This window comes from Bos indicus x Bos taurus, chromosome 18, assembly GCF_003369695.1.
Source record: "Bos indicus x Bos taurus breed Angus x Brahman F1 hybrid chromosome 18, Bos_hybrid_MaternalHap_v2.0, whole genome shotgun sequence".
NCBI classification, from domain to species: domain Eukaryota; kingdom Metazoa; phylum Chordata; class Mammalia; order Artiodactyla; family Bovidae; genus Bos; species Bos indicus x Bos taurus.
The window spans coordinates 18760789-18782152 of NC_040093.1; the positions used below are offsets into that span (position 1 = coordinate 18760789).

General features: G+C 41.2%; 1 protein-coding gene across 4 annotated transcripts in view; it reads right to left on the reverse strand.

Annotated features, from left to right (window-relative positions):
* LOC113875659 (zinc finger protein 14 homolog) overlaps positions 1 to 21364 on the reverse strand; it is a 100274-nt gene that overhangs the window by 19149 nt on the left and 59761 nt on the right. For 3 of the 4 annotated variants that reach the window (XM_027514280.1, XM_027514278.1, XM_027514277.1), the window contains exons 1-2: positions 5608 to 5692; positions 1174 to 1258 (exon numbers count right to left, since the gene is read on the reverse strand). The exons of the other annotated variant lie outside the window; for it this stretch is intronic. In XM_027514280.1, the coding sequence (XP_027370081.1) occupies positions 1174 to 1182 (9 nt within the window). In that variant the 5' untranslated portion in view covers positions 1183 to 1258; positions 5608 to 5692. Of the gene's footprint in view, positions 1 to 1173; positions 1259 to 5607; positions 5693 to 21364 lie in introns of those variants that run through there. 4 annotated transcript variants of the gene reach the window in all.

Below are 21364 nucleotides of genomic sequence, written 5' to 3' on the forward strand. Positions count from 1 at the left end.
ACTTGCTTTGTTTCTCCACAATTTTCTTCAATACTTTTCCAACTTTTAGGAACTCACTTTACAAAATGACAAAAGCAGGGGCTACGTGGGAAATGCACCATGAAAGTGCGTTTCTAATAAGAACGTAACGGAGGAATGACTCTTACTCTGTACGATGCTCTTATGCCTTCCCTTCTGCCAGCAACACCAATTATACACATCCCCTTTGATGATATTTGCAAGCATTTCAAAACATCCGCAGATGGTTCTGATGGTTCAGCAATTGTATTTGGAATACAACAAGACTTCGTGTATATTGTTTTCTGTTTTTTAAATAAAAAAAGTTACATTGAACTATATGATTTCACTTATATAAAGTCCTCAAAATAAGCAAAATTATTATAGGGTATTCCAAGTCAGGATTACATTTGGATACATTTGGACGGGGTGGGTAGAAAGTAACTGAAAGGGGGGTATCTGAATGCCAGTAACATTCTTTCTTCTCCTGAGGGCTAATATGACAGAAATACTCAATTTATGAAAATTCATTTAGATGCACACTTAGGATTTGAGCACTATTCTCTATGTATGTTTTGCATCAATAAAAAGTTCTAAAAATCTTTTAAAAGATGTTAAATTCTATATTGGGGATGTAAATTTTTGTTGCTGCTGTCTGTTTGTTTTTGGCCATGCCACATGGCACGTGGGATCTTATTTCCCCGACTAGGAATTGAACCCATGTCCCCTGTAGTTAGAAGTGCAGAGTCTTAACCACTGGACCACCAAGGAAGTCCCTGCGGATGTAAATTGTTTCCATATAGAACCAGACCAAAAATCACTGTTTTCAGGGAAATATGCTTTCGTTGAAGTTTAGGTATTAAAATAAAAAACTAAGATAAAAAATGTTAACGGGGGAACATTTGGCAGAAATTACCTGCTTTTTTCTTAAGGCAATTTACTTTTGCACCCTCATGGCTCTTGACAGAAGATGGTCCACATTAGTGGAAAAAAAGAGAAGGGCACACAAAAGGGACACTGGGCTATTTGTCTCCAACTCTCACAGGAATGAGAGGGACTAAAGTAGGTTATTGAATGGAGTTCCATTAAACAGAAGTTTCAGAATAAGGAAAGAGTATGTATACATGGTCTAGAAATAGGTAATATTTCAAAAAGGAAGAAGAAACATCAACTTACATGGGCCATTGTTTTGAACTGCAAGCACTGGTCAGTCCTTTTCAAGATTTCTGTTAGAGATCTGCAGAGTTCAGATAAGCCAGATCTGGAAGAAGACAAAGCAGTGATAAAACCAGAGGTGCCTCAGAGCTCCTCCAAATGACTTATGTTAGTTTTATGAGTTTTCCTCTTCCATTCCTGCTTCCAAAATACTCCTCACCACTCTCATATTCAACTGGAGGAGAGCACAGGGAGTCTAAAGAAATCCAAGCTCTGATGTGTGCACATGCTCTGTTTCTTCCCACTCTCTGTGACTCCCTGGGCCTTAGCCCGCCAGGCTCCTCTGTCCAAGGGATTTCCCAGGCAAGAATACTGAGGGGGGTTGCCATTTCCTATTCCAGGGGATTTTCCCAACCCAGGGATCAAACTTGCATCTGCTTGGCAGGCGGATTCACCACCCAGACACCTGCGAAGCCCATGTCTTAAGAATACTACCTAGAAAAGAAAGACAGAAAGTCCCTGACTCATGTCTTTTAGGCACTGATAGCAGTCTCATGACTGCTTCCTTTCACAGCATCCTGGCAAATGCATTTATTTTGCTTCTGAACCAATACTTTGAGCCAAGGTGCCTATGAAGTCCTCCAACTGCTACTAGATCTTCTTGTCCTATTAGTCTAACTTTGCAGGTAACATCATCAAAATAAAAACTGTAAAGCATAAATCTTACTGTATGAAATCCACGCACCTCCATAGAGACCTCACAGCTATACTCTGGATGTAACTTGACAGTGTTTGCTATCATTAGATCAACATCTTCCCCCTCATGATGGACTGGGCTTCCCAAGTGGCGCAATGGTAAAGAACCCGCCTGCTGATGCAGGAGACACAGGAGACATAGGTTTGATTCCTGGGTTGGGAAGATTCCCTGGAAGACGAAATGGTAGCCTTCTCCAGTATACTTGCCTGGAAAATCCCATGGACAGAGGAGCCTGGCAGGCTACAGTCCATGGGGTCGCAGAGTTGGACATGACTGACTACGCATTACTACTACTGATGATGGATTACTAAGTAAAGAGGGAAAGATTTAAGTATACATAATGATGAGATCCGGAGAAGGCAATGGCACCCCACTCCAGTACTCTTGCCTGGAAAATCCCATGGACGGAGGAGCCTGGTAGGCTGCAGTCCATGGGGTCACTAAGAGTCAGACGCGACTGAGAGACCTCACTTTCACTTTCCACTTTCATGCATTTGAGAAGGAAATGGCAACCCACTCCAGTGTTCTTGCCTGGATAATCCCAGGGACGGGGGAGCCTGGTGGGCTGCCGTCTATGGGGTCACACAGAGTCGGACACGACTGAAGTGACTTAGCAGCAGCAGCAGCAGCAATGATGAGATTTGGTATACTGTTGCAATTACTAACATAGGCTTTGCTGTCAAACTTCCAGGATATAAATCTAAGCTCTCATAGTTATCAAACTGTGTTACCTTAGACATGTTACTTTGCAGCCTTAGAGTCCTCCTATAAAAAATGGTGATAACTATAGATTCTATCCCAAAGCATTGTTATGAGTATTAAATAAGACTCTACATATATATGCACTAAAGTTGCAAATAAACGTTTAATAAAAGTCAGCTATATCACTGAAAATGAAGGATACTACATACTTCTTCCCACAATTATTAAAGAAAATTCTCTTCTGCTCTTTATTCTTCCACAAAAAAATTTGAGCTTCTCAGCCCCACTCTTCCTCATAATGCTAATAAATTTCAAAACTTCAGGTTGGTAGGCAATTCCTCTTGAATAACAATAATTTACAAAAGGACAGACAGTGTGAGGATGGATGAAGCACACATGGCAAAATCCTCATAATTTTTGGATCTGGGTGATGAGGAAAAACATGCAATTACAATTTAATAATAACAACTAAATCTATTGAGCATTTATGTGTCAAGCATTATCTGAGGACTTTACACATATTAATTCACCTATTCACAGCAATCCTATACAGTAGGTTCTATTATTACCCTCCTTTTACAGATGAAGAAAGAGTGGTGCAAAGAGACGAAATGAACTGCCCCAACTTCACCGAGTTCTAAGTGGCAAGTTAGGATTAGAATCCAGGTAATTCAGCTCATAACTCATCCTATTGCCACTATACTAAACTCCCTTTCATAAGATCACATAAATACATGATCTGAAACACACATACGCTGTCAAAAACTTCAAGTCACTTGTCAAATTTCTATACTGTTTTCCTCCCTTCCTACTAATATTTCCCTTCTCTTGTTAACACAGATTTCTCTGTTAAAAATCTATCACCTTGAAACTCCTAAAGGCTAAGACTGAAAAGCTAAGACTTTGTCACCAATCAAACATCTTTTCCTGCTTTTGACCTCAGGGCAGTGGAAAAGATCAAGGATACCTAGGGTATGATTTCAACTAAACTGTAATCTTCTCACTAAATGACAGCCTAAAATAATGCTATGCAGTTAGCCTCCCTGTATGACCTGCAGATCATTTAAACTATTAGAAAGCAGCAGCTCACAGGCGGAATTAAATGACTGCCAAGTGTTCATCTGAATAGTCAATGGAGAGGAAGAACAAAATACCAGGCCATAAGGCAGTTCTATTTCCAGTTTTTTGATCCAGCAATCCCACTGCTAGGCATACACACTGAGGAAACCGGAAGGGAAAGAGACACGTGTACCCCAATGTTCATCGCAGCACTGTTTATAATAGCCAGGACATGGAAGCAACCTAGATGTCCATCAGCAGATGAATGGATAAGAAAGCTATGGTACATATACACAATGGAGTATTACTCCGCCATTAAAAAGAATGCATTTGAATCAGTTCTAATGAGGTGGATGAAACTGGAGCCTATTATACAGAGTGAAGTAAGCCAGAAGGAAAAACATCAATACAGCATACTAACGCATATATATGGAATTTAGAAAGATGGTAACAATAACCCGGTGTACGAGACAGCAAAAGAGACACTGATGTATAGAACAGTCTTATGGACTCTGTGGGAGAAGGAGAGGGTGGGAAGATTTGGGAGAATGACATTGAAACATGTAAAATATCATGTAAGAAACGAATTGCCAGTCCAGGTTCGATGCACGATACTGGATGCTTGGGGCTAGTGCACTGGGAGACCCAGAGGGATGGTATGGAGAGGGAGGAGGGAGGAGGGTTCAGGATGGGGAACACATGTATACCTGTGGCAGATTCATTTTGATATTTGGCAAAACTAATACAATTATGTAAAGTTTAAAAAAAAAAAAAAAAAAACAGGCCAATGGGTAGGATATTTCAGCTGTTTAGTTAAAGCCTAACTAGCTAAAGACTACCTGGAATAAGCCTGCAGAGTCCAACAAAATAGGACTGACTCAAGAGAGGGAGGAAATTCTTTGGAATGTGACAGAGGACAGGGATAAAAAAAGCCCCTCTGTAAACAGCTGTGCTCCAGCTGAAGGATTCTGAGGCTGTGGGGAACCATTCTGGAATGACTGCTGCTACTGAAGTGAGAGAACAAGATAGGCAGGGACTAACTGGCGATTGAGTGCTATTAGTAAAGTGAGGGTAATTTAGCAAGCGGGTATCTCCAGAAATAAAATAAAAACAGCAAGGCAGGTCTGGAGCAACCCTGGTAAGAAAGCTGGTAAGAAACCCTGGTAAGAGACCTTATAGCTCTCAAAAAGGGAGTCTTTATGGCATTTTACAACTGCGGCGTGACCTGTGCAGTAGTAACGTTTTCTATTAACTGTGTAGTTGGTTTTCTGTCTTTTCTCTCTCAACAAGATTAACGGCAGGATTACTTTTTGTCTTAGTCTGACCTATTTTTCACTTCTTACAAGTATCCCCGGGTCTAGAAAAAGAATTGAAATTACACTTTATGGGACAAAGAGGAAACATCATGTAGATTTCCTTCTTTCTAAAGATTGGCGGACGATGACGGGAATCGACGCAGTGAGCCTTTTTCCCCAGCTCAGCCGGGCCAGACTAAGGACACACCCCCGCTACGACCCTCGCTCCCACCATCCATCACACACACTACCCGATGGAAATAAGAGGGAGCCGGGGTGAAGCTGTGCCTTCCCGGCATCGGACAGAACGGCCAGAGTACAATGGCCAGGGCTGGAAGCTGTCTCCGAGTTCAAGAGCGCTGCCTTGGGAGGGAGCTCTGGTTAAGCTGTGGTTCTGAGAGCTGTTGTTCTGCGTCTTTTTGTTACAGGCCTTCACTGTGGGGTTCGTAAATCTAACTCGGAGCCATTCTGGGCCGCTGCATCTGCGCGGCCCTGAAGCAGGAGGACAGAGGACGCATCAGAGCACCCAGTGTCCGGGCAGCGTCACAAACTACACAGTCACTGCAGCCGGGTGCACACAGCGACCGCGCCGCCCCCGCGCCGCCCCCGCGCCCATTTCCTCAGTGCACGAGACCAACTCACCTTTCCGAGCCGAAACCCGCAAGGAAGCCGGAAGGAAACTAGGCGCAGAGGCATGTGGGAAATGTAGTCCCGGATAGGGAGGGCCTGGTCCTCGCCTTAACGGGTTTCGTGGGATGCGCAAGCGCGGGCGCGAGTGGGCAGGGCGGGAGCGCGCCGTGGACCTCCCGGCTTGGGGTTCAGCTGAAGCGGCACCGGCTTCGAGGCTTCACGGGGATGAATGAGGCACCCGCTGCCAGCTGGGGTTTGAGGTGTCTCTGCGGAACTGCTAACTGGGGTTTAGAGAGACCGTCTTGGCACTGCTGCTGCTGCTGCTAAGTCGCTTCAGTGCTGCTGCTACTGCTGCCAAGTCGCTTCAGTCGTGTCCGACCCTGTGCGACCCCATACACGGCAGCCCACCAGGCTCCCCCGTCCCTGGGATTCTCCAGGCAAGAACACTGGAGTGGGTTGCCATTTCCTTCTCCAATGCATGAAAGTGAAAAGTGAAAGTGAAGTCGCTAAGTCGTGTCCGACTCCTAGCGACCCCATGGACTGCAGCCCACCAGGCCCCTCCGTCCATGGGATTTTCCAGGCAAGAGTACTGGAGTGGGGTGGCGCCTAATACATGCACTAGACATACGGCAGGTGCTCTCTATACATACCCAAGCAGGACGTAGGTACATCAAGTCTCAATATCCCCAAACTCTTAGCAGAATCTGGACACACAGAGGTTGCTCGCGCTCTAACTCTTTACCTCCCCCGCTTCCTCCTCTCTTTAGATTTTTTTCCTCTTTCCCTCCTGCACTTGTGAAAGTATAATTCTATAAAAGCCTAGTAGGTGAAGGGGGTTGATATTGTCATTTAGATATTCTTTGTCCTTACCGATTAAAAAAAAATTCTAGTAATTACTGAGATAGGGTGTCTACTTCTATTAGCACCACCAGGTTTTGCTTCAAGTATTTTCAAGCCCTGTTAAGTACATACATTTATGACTGTTTTCCTGATGATGAGGTCTGAAAAGTAAAGATTAGGAAGGGTGTCCTCAGATGAGTAATAATTGAATTTGTCCTGTGCTGAGTTCATTCAGGAAAGAAACTGGATAAGCCTGCTGGGGACCACACTGCAGCATCCTTCTCATCTTAAAATTTTTATGTATTGGTTCATAGATAGAAGAGTTTTTCGTCTCTCAAAAAACTTCAGGAAACATCTGAAAGTATCTAGGCTTATCTTAAATCTCAATTTTTCTAACAGTTAAATATATAAGGGGTAGAAGATACATGAAAATTATGGCAGTGGATTTGTCTTTTTCTACTTTTAGTTCATTTTGTTTTTGCTTCATGTAACAATATGTTAAAGCTGTTAGTACAGTATATGCACATTTATGATTGTGTGTCTTCCTAATGAATTGACCCTTCTATGATGAAACATTTCTCTGTCTCTTGTCTTGACATCTGTTTTATTTAGTACAGTCACTCTGGGCTTGCCAGGCTGTGATGGTGGTAAAGAACCCACATGCCAATGCAGATGTTAAGAGACTCGGGTTGGATCCCTGGGTCGGGAAGATCCCCTGGAGAAGGGGATGGCAACCCACTCCAGAAATCTTGCCTGGGAAATCCCATAGACAGGGGAAACTTGTGGGCTACAGCCCACAGGGTCATGAAGAGTCAGACACGACTGAGTGATTGGTACACATGCAGGTACCCATTGCATTAAAAATATATGATAAACTTCACTGGAGTATGGGTGGAAAAGAAGCTAATCTAAGTAACTCTGGAAATGAATAGAAACTGTAAGTCTAGAGACAAATGTACATATATGGTGTCTGGGTAAACAGTTCTGAAACCACTACATGTATACTGGTATTAAACAAACAAATAGATGGATGAAAGACAATGAAAGCCAGGTTTTTCAATCTTGGAGTGGGAGGTTCCAGACCACCAAGCAGGGAAGGTAAGAGCGTTCTGGTCACCAATTACAATGTGTGTGAAGGGTTTTCCAGACACTACCAAGCAATTTTTGGACACCAGCTGGATGTCCTACAATTCAGCCCAATTCAGACACCGTTTACTCAGAGATAGCATCAGATTGCACAGGTTGAGGGCTCAGTCCTATAAGATTGCTCACCCCCATCACTTTAGATGCGAGTTGTAAGCCTAGATTGTTACCTGTGTTTCTGACCAACTGGTTATGTTCTCACAACCCCTCCTTCAGGTTTGATTAATTTGCTGCAATGGCTCACAGAACTAAGGAAAACTGTTTACTTACTAGATTACCAATTTAGTATGAAGGATATTAAAGGATATGAATGAACAGCCAAGTGAGATAAGGAGGGGAAAGTTATCATGGAGTTTGGGGCCTGCAGGGTACAGTGACACATGGATGCATTCTGATTCCCTAACCTAGAAGCTCTCTGAACCCCCTCCTCTTGGGTTTTTATGGAGGCTTCATTACATAGCCCAATTTCTAGCCCCTCTCCACCCCCAGAGGTGGGATGGTGACAAAGTTGAGAAAAAGGGGGTCTGAAAGTTTCAACCTCTAGTCACATGGTGGACTCCACTGGCTACCAGATCCCATCCTTGGGTGCTTTCCAAAAGTCACTCCTTGAGCTTCTCTGGTGCTCCAGTGGTTAAGAATCCATGTGTCAATGCAGGGGACATGGGTCTGATCCCTTATCCAGGAGCATCCCACATGCCACCAGGCAACTAAGCCCATGAGCCACAACTACTGAGTCCGCATACAGCAACTGCTGAAGCCAGTATGCCTAGAGCTTGTGCGTCGCAACAAAAGCCACTGCAGTGAGAAGCCCGTGTACCACAACGAAGAGGAGCCCCTGCTCGCCGCAACTAGAAAAAGCCTATGCAGCAGTGAATTCCCAGCACAACCAAAAGTAAATAATTTTTTAAAGGCTGATATCAGTGATATGTTGATAGCATGTACCTCTAATATGATGTTGTAAGAATGACAGTTAGTGTGACCTTCTTCCCCCAGATTTAAACCCCTAGTCTAACTAGGAAAAGAACTTTAGACAATTACAACTTTGGGGACATTTTATAAAACTAGCCAGTGCTTCTCAAAACTGTCAAGGACATCAAAAACAAGGAAACTGGGACTTCCCTGATGGTCCAGTAGTAAACAATCCTCATGCCAATGCAGGGCACACGGGTTTCATCCTGGGTCCTGGAATATCCCATATGCCACAGAGCAACTAAGCTCGTAGGACACAACTACTGAAGCCCAAGCACTCTAGAGCCCTTGTCTGCAACAAGAGAAGCCATTATGGGAAGCCCGTGCACCACAAGGAAAAGTAGCCCCCGCTGGCTGCAACTGAAGAAAGCCTGAGCACAGAAACGAAGACCCAAAGCAACCAAAACTAAATTTTAAAAAAACCAAGGAAATCCTGAGAAACTGTCACAGTCTTGAGCAGCATAAGGATCACATCAGATCAGATCAGTCGCTCAGTCGTGTCCGACTCTTTGTGACCCCATGAATCACAGCACGCCAGGCCTCCCTGTCCATCACCAACTCCCAGAGTTCACTCAGACTCACGTCCATTGAGTCAGTGATGCCATCCAGCCATCTCATCCTCTGTCGTCCCCTTCTCCTCTTGCCCCCAATCCCTCCCAGCATCAGAGTCTTTTCCAATGAGTCAACTCTTCGCATGAGGTGGCCAAAGTACTGCAGTTTCAGCTTTAGCATCATTCCTTCCAAAGAAACCCCAGGGCTGATCTCTTTCAGAATGGACTGGTTGGATCTCCTTGCAGTCCAAGGGACTCTCAAGAGTCTTCTCCAACACCACAGTTCAAAAGCATCAGTTCTTCGGCGCTCAGCCTTCTTCACAGTCCAACTCTCACATCCATACATGACCACAGGAAAAACCATAGCCTTGACTAGATGAACCTTTGTTGGCAAAGTAATGTCTCTGCTTTTGAATATGCTATCTAGGTTGGTCATAACTTTCCTTCCAAGGAGTAAGCGTCTTTTAATTTCATGGCTGCAGTCACCATCTGCAGTGATTTTGGAGCCCCCCAAAATAAAGTCTGACACTGTTTCCACTGTTTCCCCATCTATTTCCCATGAAGTGATGGGACCAGATGCCATGATCTTTGTTTTCTGAATGGTGAGCTTTAAGCCAACTTTTCACTCTCCACTTGCACTTTCATCAAGAGGCTTTTTAGTTCCTCTTTACTTTCTGCTATAAGGGTGGTATCATTTGCATATCTGAGGTTATTGATATTTCTCCCGGCAATCTTGATTCCAGCTTGTGTTTTCTTCCAGTCCATGTTTCTCATGATGTATTCTGCATATAAGTTAAATAAACAGGATACAGAGGACTAAATATAATGTATCCTGGATAGGATCCTGGAGCAGAAGGATATTAGGTAAAAACTAAGGACATTTGACTTGAGTATTGTTGTTCAGTCACTCAGTCGTGTCCGACTCTTTGCGACCTCATGGACTGCAGCATGCCAGGCTTCCCTGTCCTTCACCATCTTCTGGAGCTTGCTCAAACTCATGACCATTGAGTTGGTGATGGTGTCTAACCATCTCATCCTCTGTCATCCCCTTCTCCTCCTACGTTCAATCTTTCTCAGGATCAGGGCCTTTTCTAATAAGTCAGCTCTTCGTATCAGGTGGCCAAAGTATTGGAACTTCAGCCTCAGTGTCAGTCCTTCCAGTGAATATTCAGGGCTGATTTCCTTTAGGATTGACTGGTTTGATCTCCTTGCTGTCCAAGGATGGACTATGGGCTTTAGTTAATAAGAATATGATAATGCAAACGTACCATATTAATGTAGGATGTTAACAAAAGGAAAAACTGAATTCTCATTATTTGGGAACTCAACTATTTTTGCAACTTTTCTGTAGATCTAAAACCGTTCTAAAAGAAAAAGCTTATTTAAAATAAAGTATGAGGCTATGGGGACTACAAAGAGTCGGACACTTACTGAGTGACTTCACTTTCACTTTCGTGCATTGGAGAAGGAAATGGCAACCCACTCCAGTGTTCTTGCCTGGAGAATCCCAGGGACGGTGGAGCCTGGTGGGCTGCCATCTGTGGGGTCACACAGAGTCAGACACGACTGAAGCGACTTAGCAGCAGCAGCAGCATGAGGCTATAGACAGGGAAGCCTGGTGTGATGTAATCCATGGGGTTGCAAAGAGCTGGACACAACTTAGCAGGACCAACCCCACACCGTGGCTGTGCTGGCACAGGAGGGCCTAGAGGAGCGATCCCATGTTGAAGGTCAGGAAAGGCTGCGGTGAGGAGATACCCCTCATCCAAGGTAAGGAGCATTGGATGCGCTTTGCTGGAGCAGCCATGAAGAGATACCCCACGCCCAAAGTAAGAGAAACCCAAGTAAGATAGTAGGTGTTGCAAGAGGGCATCAGAGAGCAAACACACTGAAACCATACTCACAGAAAACTAGTCAATCTAATCACCCTAGGACCACAGCCTTGTCTAACTCAATGAAACTAAGCCATGCCCATGGGGCAACCCAAGACGGGCGGGTCATGGTGGAGAGATCTGACAGAATGTGGTCCACTGGAGAAGGGACTGGCAAGCCACTTCAGTATTCTTGCCTTGAGAACCCCATGAACAGTATGAAAAGGCAAAATGATAGGATACTGAAAGAGAAACTCCCCAGGTCAGTAGGTGCCCAATATGCTACTGGAGATCAGTGGAGAAATAACTCCAGAAAGAATGAAGGGATGGAGCCAAAGGAAAAAGAATACACAACTGTGGATGTGACTGGTGATAGAAGCAAGGTCCGATGCTGTAAAGAGCAATATTGCATAGGAACCTGGAATGTCAGGTCCATGAATCAAGGCAAATTGGAAGTGGTCAAACAAGAGATGGCAAGAGTGAATGTCGACATTCTAGGAATCAGCGAACTGAAATGGACTGGAATGGGTGAATTTAACTCAGATGACCATTATATCTACTACTGCGGGCAGGAATCCCTCAGAAGAAATGGAGTAGCCATCATGGTCAACAAAAGAGTCCGAAATGCAGTACTTGGATACAATCTCAAAAACGACAGGATGATCTCTGTTCGTTTCCAAGGCAAACCATTCAGTATCACAGTAATCCAAGTCTATGCCCCAACCAGTAACGCTGAAGAAGCTGAAGTTGAACGGTTCTATGAAAACCTAAAAGACCTTTTAGAACTAACACCCAAAAAAGATGTCCTTTTCATTATAGTGGACTGGAATGCAAAAGTAGGAAGTCAAGAAACACCTGAAGTAACAGGCAAAATTTGGCCTTGGAATACGGAATGAAGCAGAGCAAAGACTAATAGAGTTTTGCCAAGAAAATGCACTGGTCATAGCAAACACCCTCTTCCAACAACATAGGAGAAGACTCTACACGTGGACATCACCAGATGGTCAACACCGAAATCAGATTGATTATATTCTTTGCAGCCAAAGATGGAGAAGCTCTATACAGTCAGCAAAAACAAGACCAGGAGCTGACTGTGGCTCAGACCATGAACTCCTTATTGCCAAATTCAGACTTACATTGAAGAAAGTAGGGAAAACCACTAGACCATTCAGGTATGACCTAAATCAAATCCCTTATGATTATACAGTGGAAGTGAGAAATAGATTTAAGGGCCTAGATCTGATAGATAGAGTGCCTGATGAGCTATGGAATGAGGTTCGTGACATTGTACAGGACACAGGGATCAAGACCATCCCCATGGAAAAGAAATGCAAAAAAGCAAAATGGCTGTCTGGGGAGGCCTTACAAATAGCTGTGGAAAGAAGAGAAGCGAAAAGCAAAGGAGAAAAGGAAAGATATAAACATCTGAATGCAGAGTTTCAAAGAATAGCAAGAAGAGATAAGAAAGCCTTCTTCAGCGATCAATGCAAAGAAATAGAGGAAAACAACAGAATGGAAAAGACTAAAGATCGCTTCAAGAAAATCAGAGATACCAAAGGAACATTTCATGCAAAGATGGGCTCAATAAAGGACAGAAATGGTATGGACCTAACAGAAGCAGAAGATATTAAGAAGAGATGACAAGAATACACAGAAGAACTGTACAAAAAAGATCTTCACGACCCAGATAATCACAGTGGTATCATCACTCACCTAGAGCCAGACATCCTGGAATGTGAAGTCAAGTGGGGCTTAGAAAGCATCACTACGAACAAAGCTAGTGGAGGTGATAGAATTCCAGTTGAGCTTTCCAAATCCTGAAAGATGATGCTGTGAAAGTGCTGCACTCAATATGCCAGCAAATGTGGAAAACTCAGCAGTGGCCACAGGACTGGAAAAGGTCAGTTTTCATTCCAATCCCAAAGAAAGGCAATGCCAAAGAATGCTCAAATTACCGCACAATTGTAGTCATCTCACACGCTAGTAAAGTAATGCTCAAAATTCTCCAAGCCAGGCCTCCGCAATATGTCAACCATGAACTTCCTGATGTTCAAGCTGGTTTTAGAAAAGGCAGAGGAACCAGAGATCAAATTGCCAACATCCGCTGGATCATGGAAAAAGCAAGAGAGTTCCAGAAAAACATCTATTTCTGCTTTATTGACTATGCCAAAGCCTTTGACTGTGTGGCTCACAATAAACTGTGGAAAATTCTGAAAGAGATGGGAATACCAGACCACCTGATCTGCCTCTTGAGAAATTTGTATGCAGGTCAGGAAGCAACAATTAGAACTGGACATGGAACAACAGACTGGTTCCAAATAGGAAAAGGAGTATGTCAAGGCTGTATATTGTCACCCTGTTTATTTAATTTATATGCAGAGTACATCATGAGAAACGCTGGACTGGAAGAAACACAAGCTGGAATCAAGATTGCCGGGAGAAATATCAATAACCTCAGATATGCAGATGACACCACCCTTATGGCAGAAAGTGAAGAGGAACTCAAAAGCCTCTTGATGAAGGTGAAAGTGGAGAGTGAAAAAGTTGGCTTAAAGCTCAACATTCAGAAAACGAAGATCATGGCATCCGGTCCCATCACTTCATGGGAAATAGATGGGGAAACAGTGGAAACAGTGTCAGACTTTATTTTGGGGGGCTCCAAAATCACTGCAGATGGTGACTGCAGCCATGAAATTAAAAGACGCTTACTCCTTGGAAGGAAAGTTATGACCAACCTAGATAGCATATTCAAAAGCAGAGACATTACTTTGCCAACAAAGGTTCATCTAGTCAAGGCTATGGTTTTTCCTGTGGTCATGTATGGATGTGAGAGTTGGACTGTGAAGAAGGCTGAGTGCTGAAGAATTGATGCTTTTGAACTGTGGTGTTGGAGAAGACTCTTGAGAGTCCCTTGGACTGCAAGGAGATCCAATCAGTCCATTTCTGAAGGAGATCAGCCCTGGGGTTTCTTTGGAAGGAATGATGCTAAAGCTGAAACTGCAGTACTTTGGCCACCTCATGCGAAGAGTTGACTCATTGGAAAAGACTCTGATGCTGGGAGGGATTGGGGGCAGGAGGAGAAGGGGACGACAGAGGATGAGATGGCTGGATGGCATCACTGACTCGATGGACATGAGTCTGGGTGAACTCCAGGAGTTGGTGATGGACAGGGAGGCCTGGCGTGCTGCGATTCATGGGGTCGCAAAGAGTCAGATAGGACTGAGCGACTGATCTGATCTGGTCTGATAGCAGCTGAACAACAGCAATTTAAAAAAATAATAAAAATGGAAAATATGGAAGAAAATGTGAAAGGCAGTGTCAGAAATTCTAATGCCTAACAGAAATTCTAGAAGGCGAAACCAATAATAAGGAAGAAAAGGGAATTTTTAGGAAAAAGAGAAAAAAAGCAGATAAAAAATTTTCTTGGGGGTGAAAAAAGACACAAATTTTCAAGTAAAAATTATAAAAGCTAATATTTAAAGTACTCTTTCTTTTCCTAGGCCTACTTTTGAAAATTGTACATGCATTAATTATCTCTCAGAACAATCTCTTTGTGTCAGTACTATTTTGATCCTGTGACAGACACAGAAACCCAAAGAGGTGAAGCAACTTGTCCAAAGTCACAGAGCAATTAGTAGAGGAGGCAGAATGCAAACCTGCTTTCTTTGTTAATAAAACTTTTTATTTTGACATATCAAACAGAAAAGTTGCAAAAACAGCACAAAGAATTTCTGTATACCCTTCACATAGATTTTATAAATGCTAACATTTACCACATTTATTTTACAATCCTATTTTTGCCTGAACAATTGGAATTTTATTCAGAAAAGTCGGTTGCACACATAAGGCTGCTGCTAAGTAAAGGCCAGTTGTAGAACATTGCTTGAATTGCATTTTTCTGTGATTTCCTGACGATTAAATTCTGGTATGCCCTTTGTGAAGAATATCACAGGAGTTGCTCTGTTCTCCTGCATTATAACAGGAGGTACAGGATATCATTTTGTACCACAGTGGTTATGTTAACTTTGATTACTGGTTAAGGTGCTGTCTGCCAGGTTTCTTTACTGTAAAATTACTACTTTCCCCTTTGTAATCAATATTTGTGGAGACAGACTTTAAAATGGTCTCAAATTCTATTTTCTCATCAAATTTTCACTCACTAGTTTGGCATACATTGCTGATTTTTTCCTTAATTTTATTTATTTCTTTTCTGGCTGCGCTGGGTCTTTGTTGCTGTGCAGGCTTTCCTCTAGCTGTGGCAAGCGAGGGGCTACTCTCTAGTTGCGGGGCGTGAGCTTCTCATTGCAGTGGCTTCTCTTGTTGGGGAGCATGGGCTCTATGGCGTGCAAGCTTCAGTAGTTGTGGCACATGGGCTCAGTGTTTGCGGCTTCCAGGCTCTAGAGCACAGGCTCAATAAGTTGTGGCGCATGGGCTTCGTCGCATGTGTGATCTTCCTGGACCAGGGATCAAATCTGTGTCCCCTGCACTGGCAGGTGGATTCTTTCACCACTGAGCCACCAGGGAAGCCCCAACATTGATGATTCTTAGCAGAATCAATGATTACTGTGATGGCTGACTGATGGTGATTTTCTAATTTCACCATGCCTTCTATTAATACATTAGTAAGTTGGCATGCTACTATTAAATGTATTATAGTCACTGGGTTAGTCAATGATTTTACTCCATCTGCTACTATCATGACCTATTTTGATGCTCAGATTGTCCAGATTTGGCCAGTGAGAACTTCTTGAAATACTGTGATTTTCTGACATATTTCATCCATTTTTTGAGCACTTCCCCACTTTCTACTTCCACAGAATGTTCCAACCACATCTTATGTTTTCTCTGCTCAGACTTTTATGCTGTTTCTCCAAGGAGTCCTTGTTCCTTGGATCTGGGTGCTGGATATTCTCATTGCTACAAAGTGTAATTGCTTCTATGTCCTTTCTGCTAGAGGGACATACATACACACATTCCTAATGTATTTCTAAATTTATTTTTTTTTAAACATCTCTTTAAAAAGTGATACTCCCAATTGCGATCCAACACGACAGGATTCATTCTAGCCTCCTCCTCTCCATATTTAACTCCCTTCTCCAGCAACAATAAATTTGGCTCCTATTTATTTACTCCCATAATACTTTTTTGCCTGATTCTAGAATACCTGAATTAGTTTCAGAATTACTAATCTATATAGCTGTGTAAACCAATCTACTAACTAGAGTTAATTATTTGTTTACGGGTTCTTTTTGCTCTGTTTGTAGCCTGAGGAAATACAGTCAAATTGTCTTCAAAAGTTGCTTGCCTGTCTTTTTTCCCCATTTAGTACGAAGGAAACATTTGTTTTTGCTTATGTTCCAACTTAAGGTCTCTCTTCTGTGATTCACTTTAAAAAAACTTAACTATAGTTGATTTATAATATTGTGTTAGTTTTAGGTGTACAGCAAAGTGATTCAATTATTTATATATATATATTTTTTCAGATTACTTTTCATTAGAGGTTATTACAAGATATTGAATACAGTTCCATGTGCTATACAGCAAATCCTTATCTATTTTATATATAATGGTACACACCTGTTAGTCCCATACTCTTTATTACTCCCTACTTTCCCCTTTGGTTGTTACTAACTTTTAAAATTTGCAAAACATTCATATGGTCCCCAAAGTAAACAAACAAACAAACACACACACACACACAAAAAGAATGTGTCAATTCCCTATCCCCTCATGTACGAAAATTCCCTGTGTATTTGGGTCTATATATGGAATTCTGTTCTATTTCACTGGTCTGTTCATGCATGAGTACCAGTGTTTCAATTATATGGACTTTTTCAGCATTTTTCATTCTCCCTGGACTAGTATCCCCTTTGAATCTTTTCTTTTGCAGTGTTAGTCAGGCTATTCTTACATAAAACCGGTATTGCTACCACTATGGGTACTTTATACACTTCGGATGAAAAGATTAACTTAATTGTTCCCCTTCAGTAATTCTCTTTCCCAGTATATTTTCTCTTCGTGACCCTTATCAATATCTGAAGTTTTATAAGTTAGGTACTCACTGGTTGTCTGCTTTCCAGATTTTCTTGGAGATTGGGGATCTTGTAATAAACAATGTAAAAACACGCTCAACTCCTTATTTACCAAGAAAATACTAAAGCACATACCAGAAATGGGGCTGTAAGGTTGAAGGGGTTGTAAACTGGCACTACAATGATATTCTCTCTCCTTTTTTTTTTTTTTGATGTGGACCATTTTTAAAGTCTTTACTAAATTTGTTACAATACTGCTCTTTTTTATGTTTTGGTTTTTTGGCTGCAAGCATGTAAGATCCTGGCTACTAGGGATCAAACTCACACTTCCTGCATTGGAAGGTGAAGTCTTAACCCCTGGACTGTCAGGTAAGTTCCCCAACGTTCTCTTCTATGGTAATATCTAGTGAGGATGAGAGTGAACATAACCTGTGACTTACCAATCTCAGAGAAAACCTTGCTTATGAATAGCAAGAAACATATATCCAATAAGATATTTTTCAGTGATAAATTATATATAACCTAAATATTGACCAATAAAAGGCCTAAATACATATTGTGTATTTAGAATAGGGCTAGGAGTTTCCAATTCTACTGAAAAGCACCATGTTAAATCCAAAATAAAGCAAGCAGCTGTTTGGACAGCATGCTGTAAGTTGCTTTCCTCACCAGATAACCATACACCTGCCATAATGCTGACATTTCCATCCCTGAAGCCTCTCTTTTTGGGTGAGGGCAACATCTGCCAAAGTGGAATTACATCTACAATAGGTATTGGGAATGGGAGTTCTATACTGAAGTATGAAATACATTGCATTAGATAAAATAAAACACTTCATAGTCTTTTGATAGGCACTTAATGTGATTTTTTTCCCCCTCAAGAAATACAAAATACAGCACTCTCATGCTTTGGCCACCTCATGCGAAGAGCTGACTCATTGGAAAAGACCTGGATGCTGGCAAAGATTAAAGGCAGGAGAAGAGGACGACAGAGGACGAGATGGCTGGATGGCATCACCGACTCAAGGGACATGAGTTTGAGCAAGCTCCCGGAGATGGTGAAGGACAGGGAGACCTGGCATGCTGCAGTCCATGGGGTTGCAGAGTCGGATATGACTGAGCGACTGAACAACATGCTTATTAGACCACAAAATCATTTTCTGTAAGAACCATTAAGTAGCAGTGTTTTGTGGAACATACTTTAAAAAATTTTGAGTTAATACACTGTGCCCAAAACACTTCTGTTAACAAGAAAATGTTACCAGAGAGAAACACACTGACTTGTTAGAAAAACCTAATTTTATTATAGCACCTAAAACACTTGTGTTACATTTTTGTGTAAACACTGTGCACTGTCTACAAATTAAAAGCATTTTGAAATCATGAGTAGGAGAGATTTGCTATTCTAAATGATGAATGATTATTCAGTGACATCTAGCCAGTCTGCCCACTTTAAGCAAAATGTACTTAGAGGTACAAGTCAATATAAGAGTGGCATTAGTTTGACTGAAAGTAAAATAAGTCTCTTTATTATGGCACTACTCATTTTCTCCTGTTGAAGGTATTAATTTTTAAGTATTGAATGCCTGTTTTTCATTCCTTAATGAGGCTAACACAACAAAAAGAAGAGAAGCAATCTAAAAGATAACTGGGGCTGGATCATGTCATTTCCCCCAACACTGTCACATTGTTCAAGTTAGAAAATCTAAAATCTGGATGCCTAACTAAATCACAAAAGGTCAGGCCCCAGGTATTCCTGGTAAGCCATTTTATGGTTTATAATTGTTTTATTAGACTACTGAGTTCAATTTACTTACCTCTTTTTGGAATGTATCCATGTATCTCAAATGATACTGGTCTAGATTTTGCTTTTTAGGAGTTATCCTCATCTAATTTTATTATTGGGATATTTGCCTTGTAGAATGATTCTGAAAAATTTTGTTAGAGATTATCTGTTTTTAAAACTTTCTTGCCTGCAAAACTGTTGACCCTAGTTTTTAAAAAAACAAGAGCATAACTATATTTATTTTCCCTCGCCTACAGATCTCTTACATTATAAAACCTATGTTACAAAATCTATAAATTGTTTAAAATATAAAATAAATAAAATATAAAGTAGGTTGTTCAGGTTTTCTATAGGATCTTGAGTCAACTTTGATCATTTAGGTTTCTCTAAATAGTTCGTTCTCCTTATTTTTATACATAATGAAATATATGTATATTATAGTACATTCATGAACTTAAAAACTTTTAAATCTCTTTGATATATGTAGCTATTCACAATTCCCATACATAGAGCTGTAACTGAATCATCTTTTTCCCCTCAATAATAACTGTTGATTCTATATTAATGGTCTTTTCAAGGAGAATATTCTTGGATAAAATCTACTAGTTTCTTATTCTATTTATACTTTTAAAAAATTGTATTTTTACCTTTATTGTATGAATTACTTCCTGCTATTTACCTTAATTAAAAAAAAAATTGTTTTCTGGGAATTCCCCAACAGTCCAGTTTTAGGACTTCTAGGGTTAGGGGAATCCTAATCCCTGGTGGGGGAACTAAGATTGCACAACCCATGCAGGGTGGCCAAAAAAAAATTTTTTTTCTGGATTCAGCTAAATGCTTTTTTTTCAGTACATTTATCAACTTCCTGCTCGACAGGCACAGTAGGTATGGTAACAGAGTGCTGAACTAATTCTCAAGGCAGGTTTTCTAAATGCATCAAGGTTACTATTTTTCTACCAAGTAGTGTTTTAGTGACTTCCCACAAATTTTTACCTGGAGGTATCAAATTATCATTTATCATGAATAGTTTAAAGTTTCAGATTTTCTACTTAAACAAACACTTTATTATGGAAATTTTTAAAAATATGCAAAGGTAGTAAGAATAGGACAATGAACCCTATGTTCCCATTATTCAAGCTTCAACAATTAGCAACACTTTGCTGATCTTATTTCATCTATCCTTTCCACTTTTCACTTTTCTTCAGTATTAAAAGCAAATCATACACGACATAATTTTACTTTTGAATACTTCAGTATGGATCTCTAATGCATAAGGATTTGTACACACACCCAAACCCATGCCATCATCATGTCTAACAAATGAATTCTTGTTGTTGTTTAGTTACTAAGTCATATCTGACTCTTTTGCAACCCCATGGACTGCAGCCTGCTAGGCTCCTCTGTGCATGGGATTTTCCACAAGAATTTTGGAATGGGTGGCCATTTCCTTCTCCAGTGGATCTTCCTGACCCAAGGATTGAACCCGTGTCTCCTACATTGCAGGAGGATTATTTACTACTGAGCCACCTGGGAAACCCAACAAATGAATAAAAATCATTTAATACCCATCCTAGGTTTACCTTTTCACAATAATTTTTTTTTTAATTTGCTTGTCAGAATCAGGATTGTATTGAATTTATTTTCTTATTTTCTGTATTCTCAATGTTGGCATTTAGAGACTTGATCTTGGAGCAACTATCCCTTCTAGAGATAGCAAATTCCTTGACAAATGGCTCCCCTGTGAGCATGCTTTGATATACAAACCAACGAATCCAAAGTTGAAACCCCTTTACCAAACATCTCCTTTAGCAAACTCTCAGACACCAAGCCAATATTCTTCCTGTTCTGAATCACCAGAGCCAAGTACTGGACAACTAAGGACCACCGGCTGTAGCTCTGAGTCCACAAAATTATTCAATCTATCTAGTCCTAAACTTGCTCAGTGTACCTACCTGGCATCACATCACCCATTCCTTCCTGGGAAAACTCAAGTAAAGTTTCTGAGTCATGCGCTGCCCTTTCCTGCCTTCTGCCTCCTAACAGGACTAGCTGCTTCTTCCATGTGGTCCTATATGCATGCGGTGCTTCCTGTTAGTAGAAACCTCTGCCAATAAGCTTCTTCCTTCATGATAATCATTTCCATGTCTTCATATCTTACCATACCAGATTAAAGCAAATCCTGGCTACATTTTAATACAAGCATCTCAATACATTGCATACACTGTATTCAATTAACATATCTCTTAAGTCTCTTTTAATTTGTAAAATTGTTTTTATTGTCTTATCATATATTGGTTAAGAAAGTAGGCCTTTTATTTTGTTGAATTTCCCACATTGTGGATTTGGCTGTTAGTTTTGTGTCATTAATTTGTTCATTTATTTCTCAAGTCTCCTGAAAACTGGTAGGTTTAGAGACCAAATTACACTTCTGAATCAATATTTTGGACAAGAATATGCCACAGGTAGTATTGCATCCATTGCATTGCATCAAGAAGCAATTAGTTATGCTGATTTAGAGATGTTACTATTGATTACTGGGTTGTCATTCTGCCCCATCCATTAAAATCTTCCTATAAT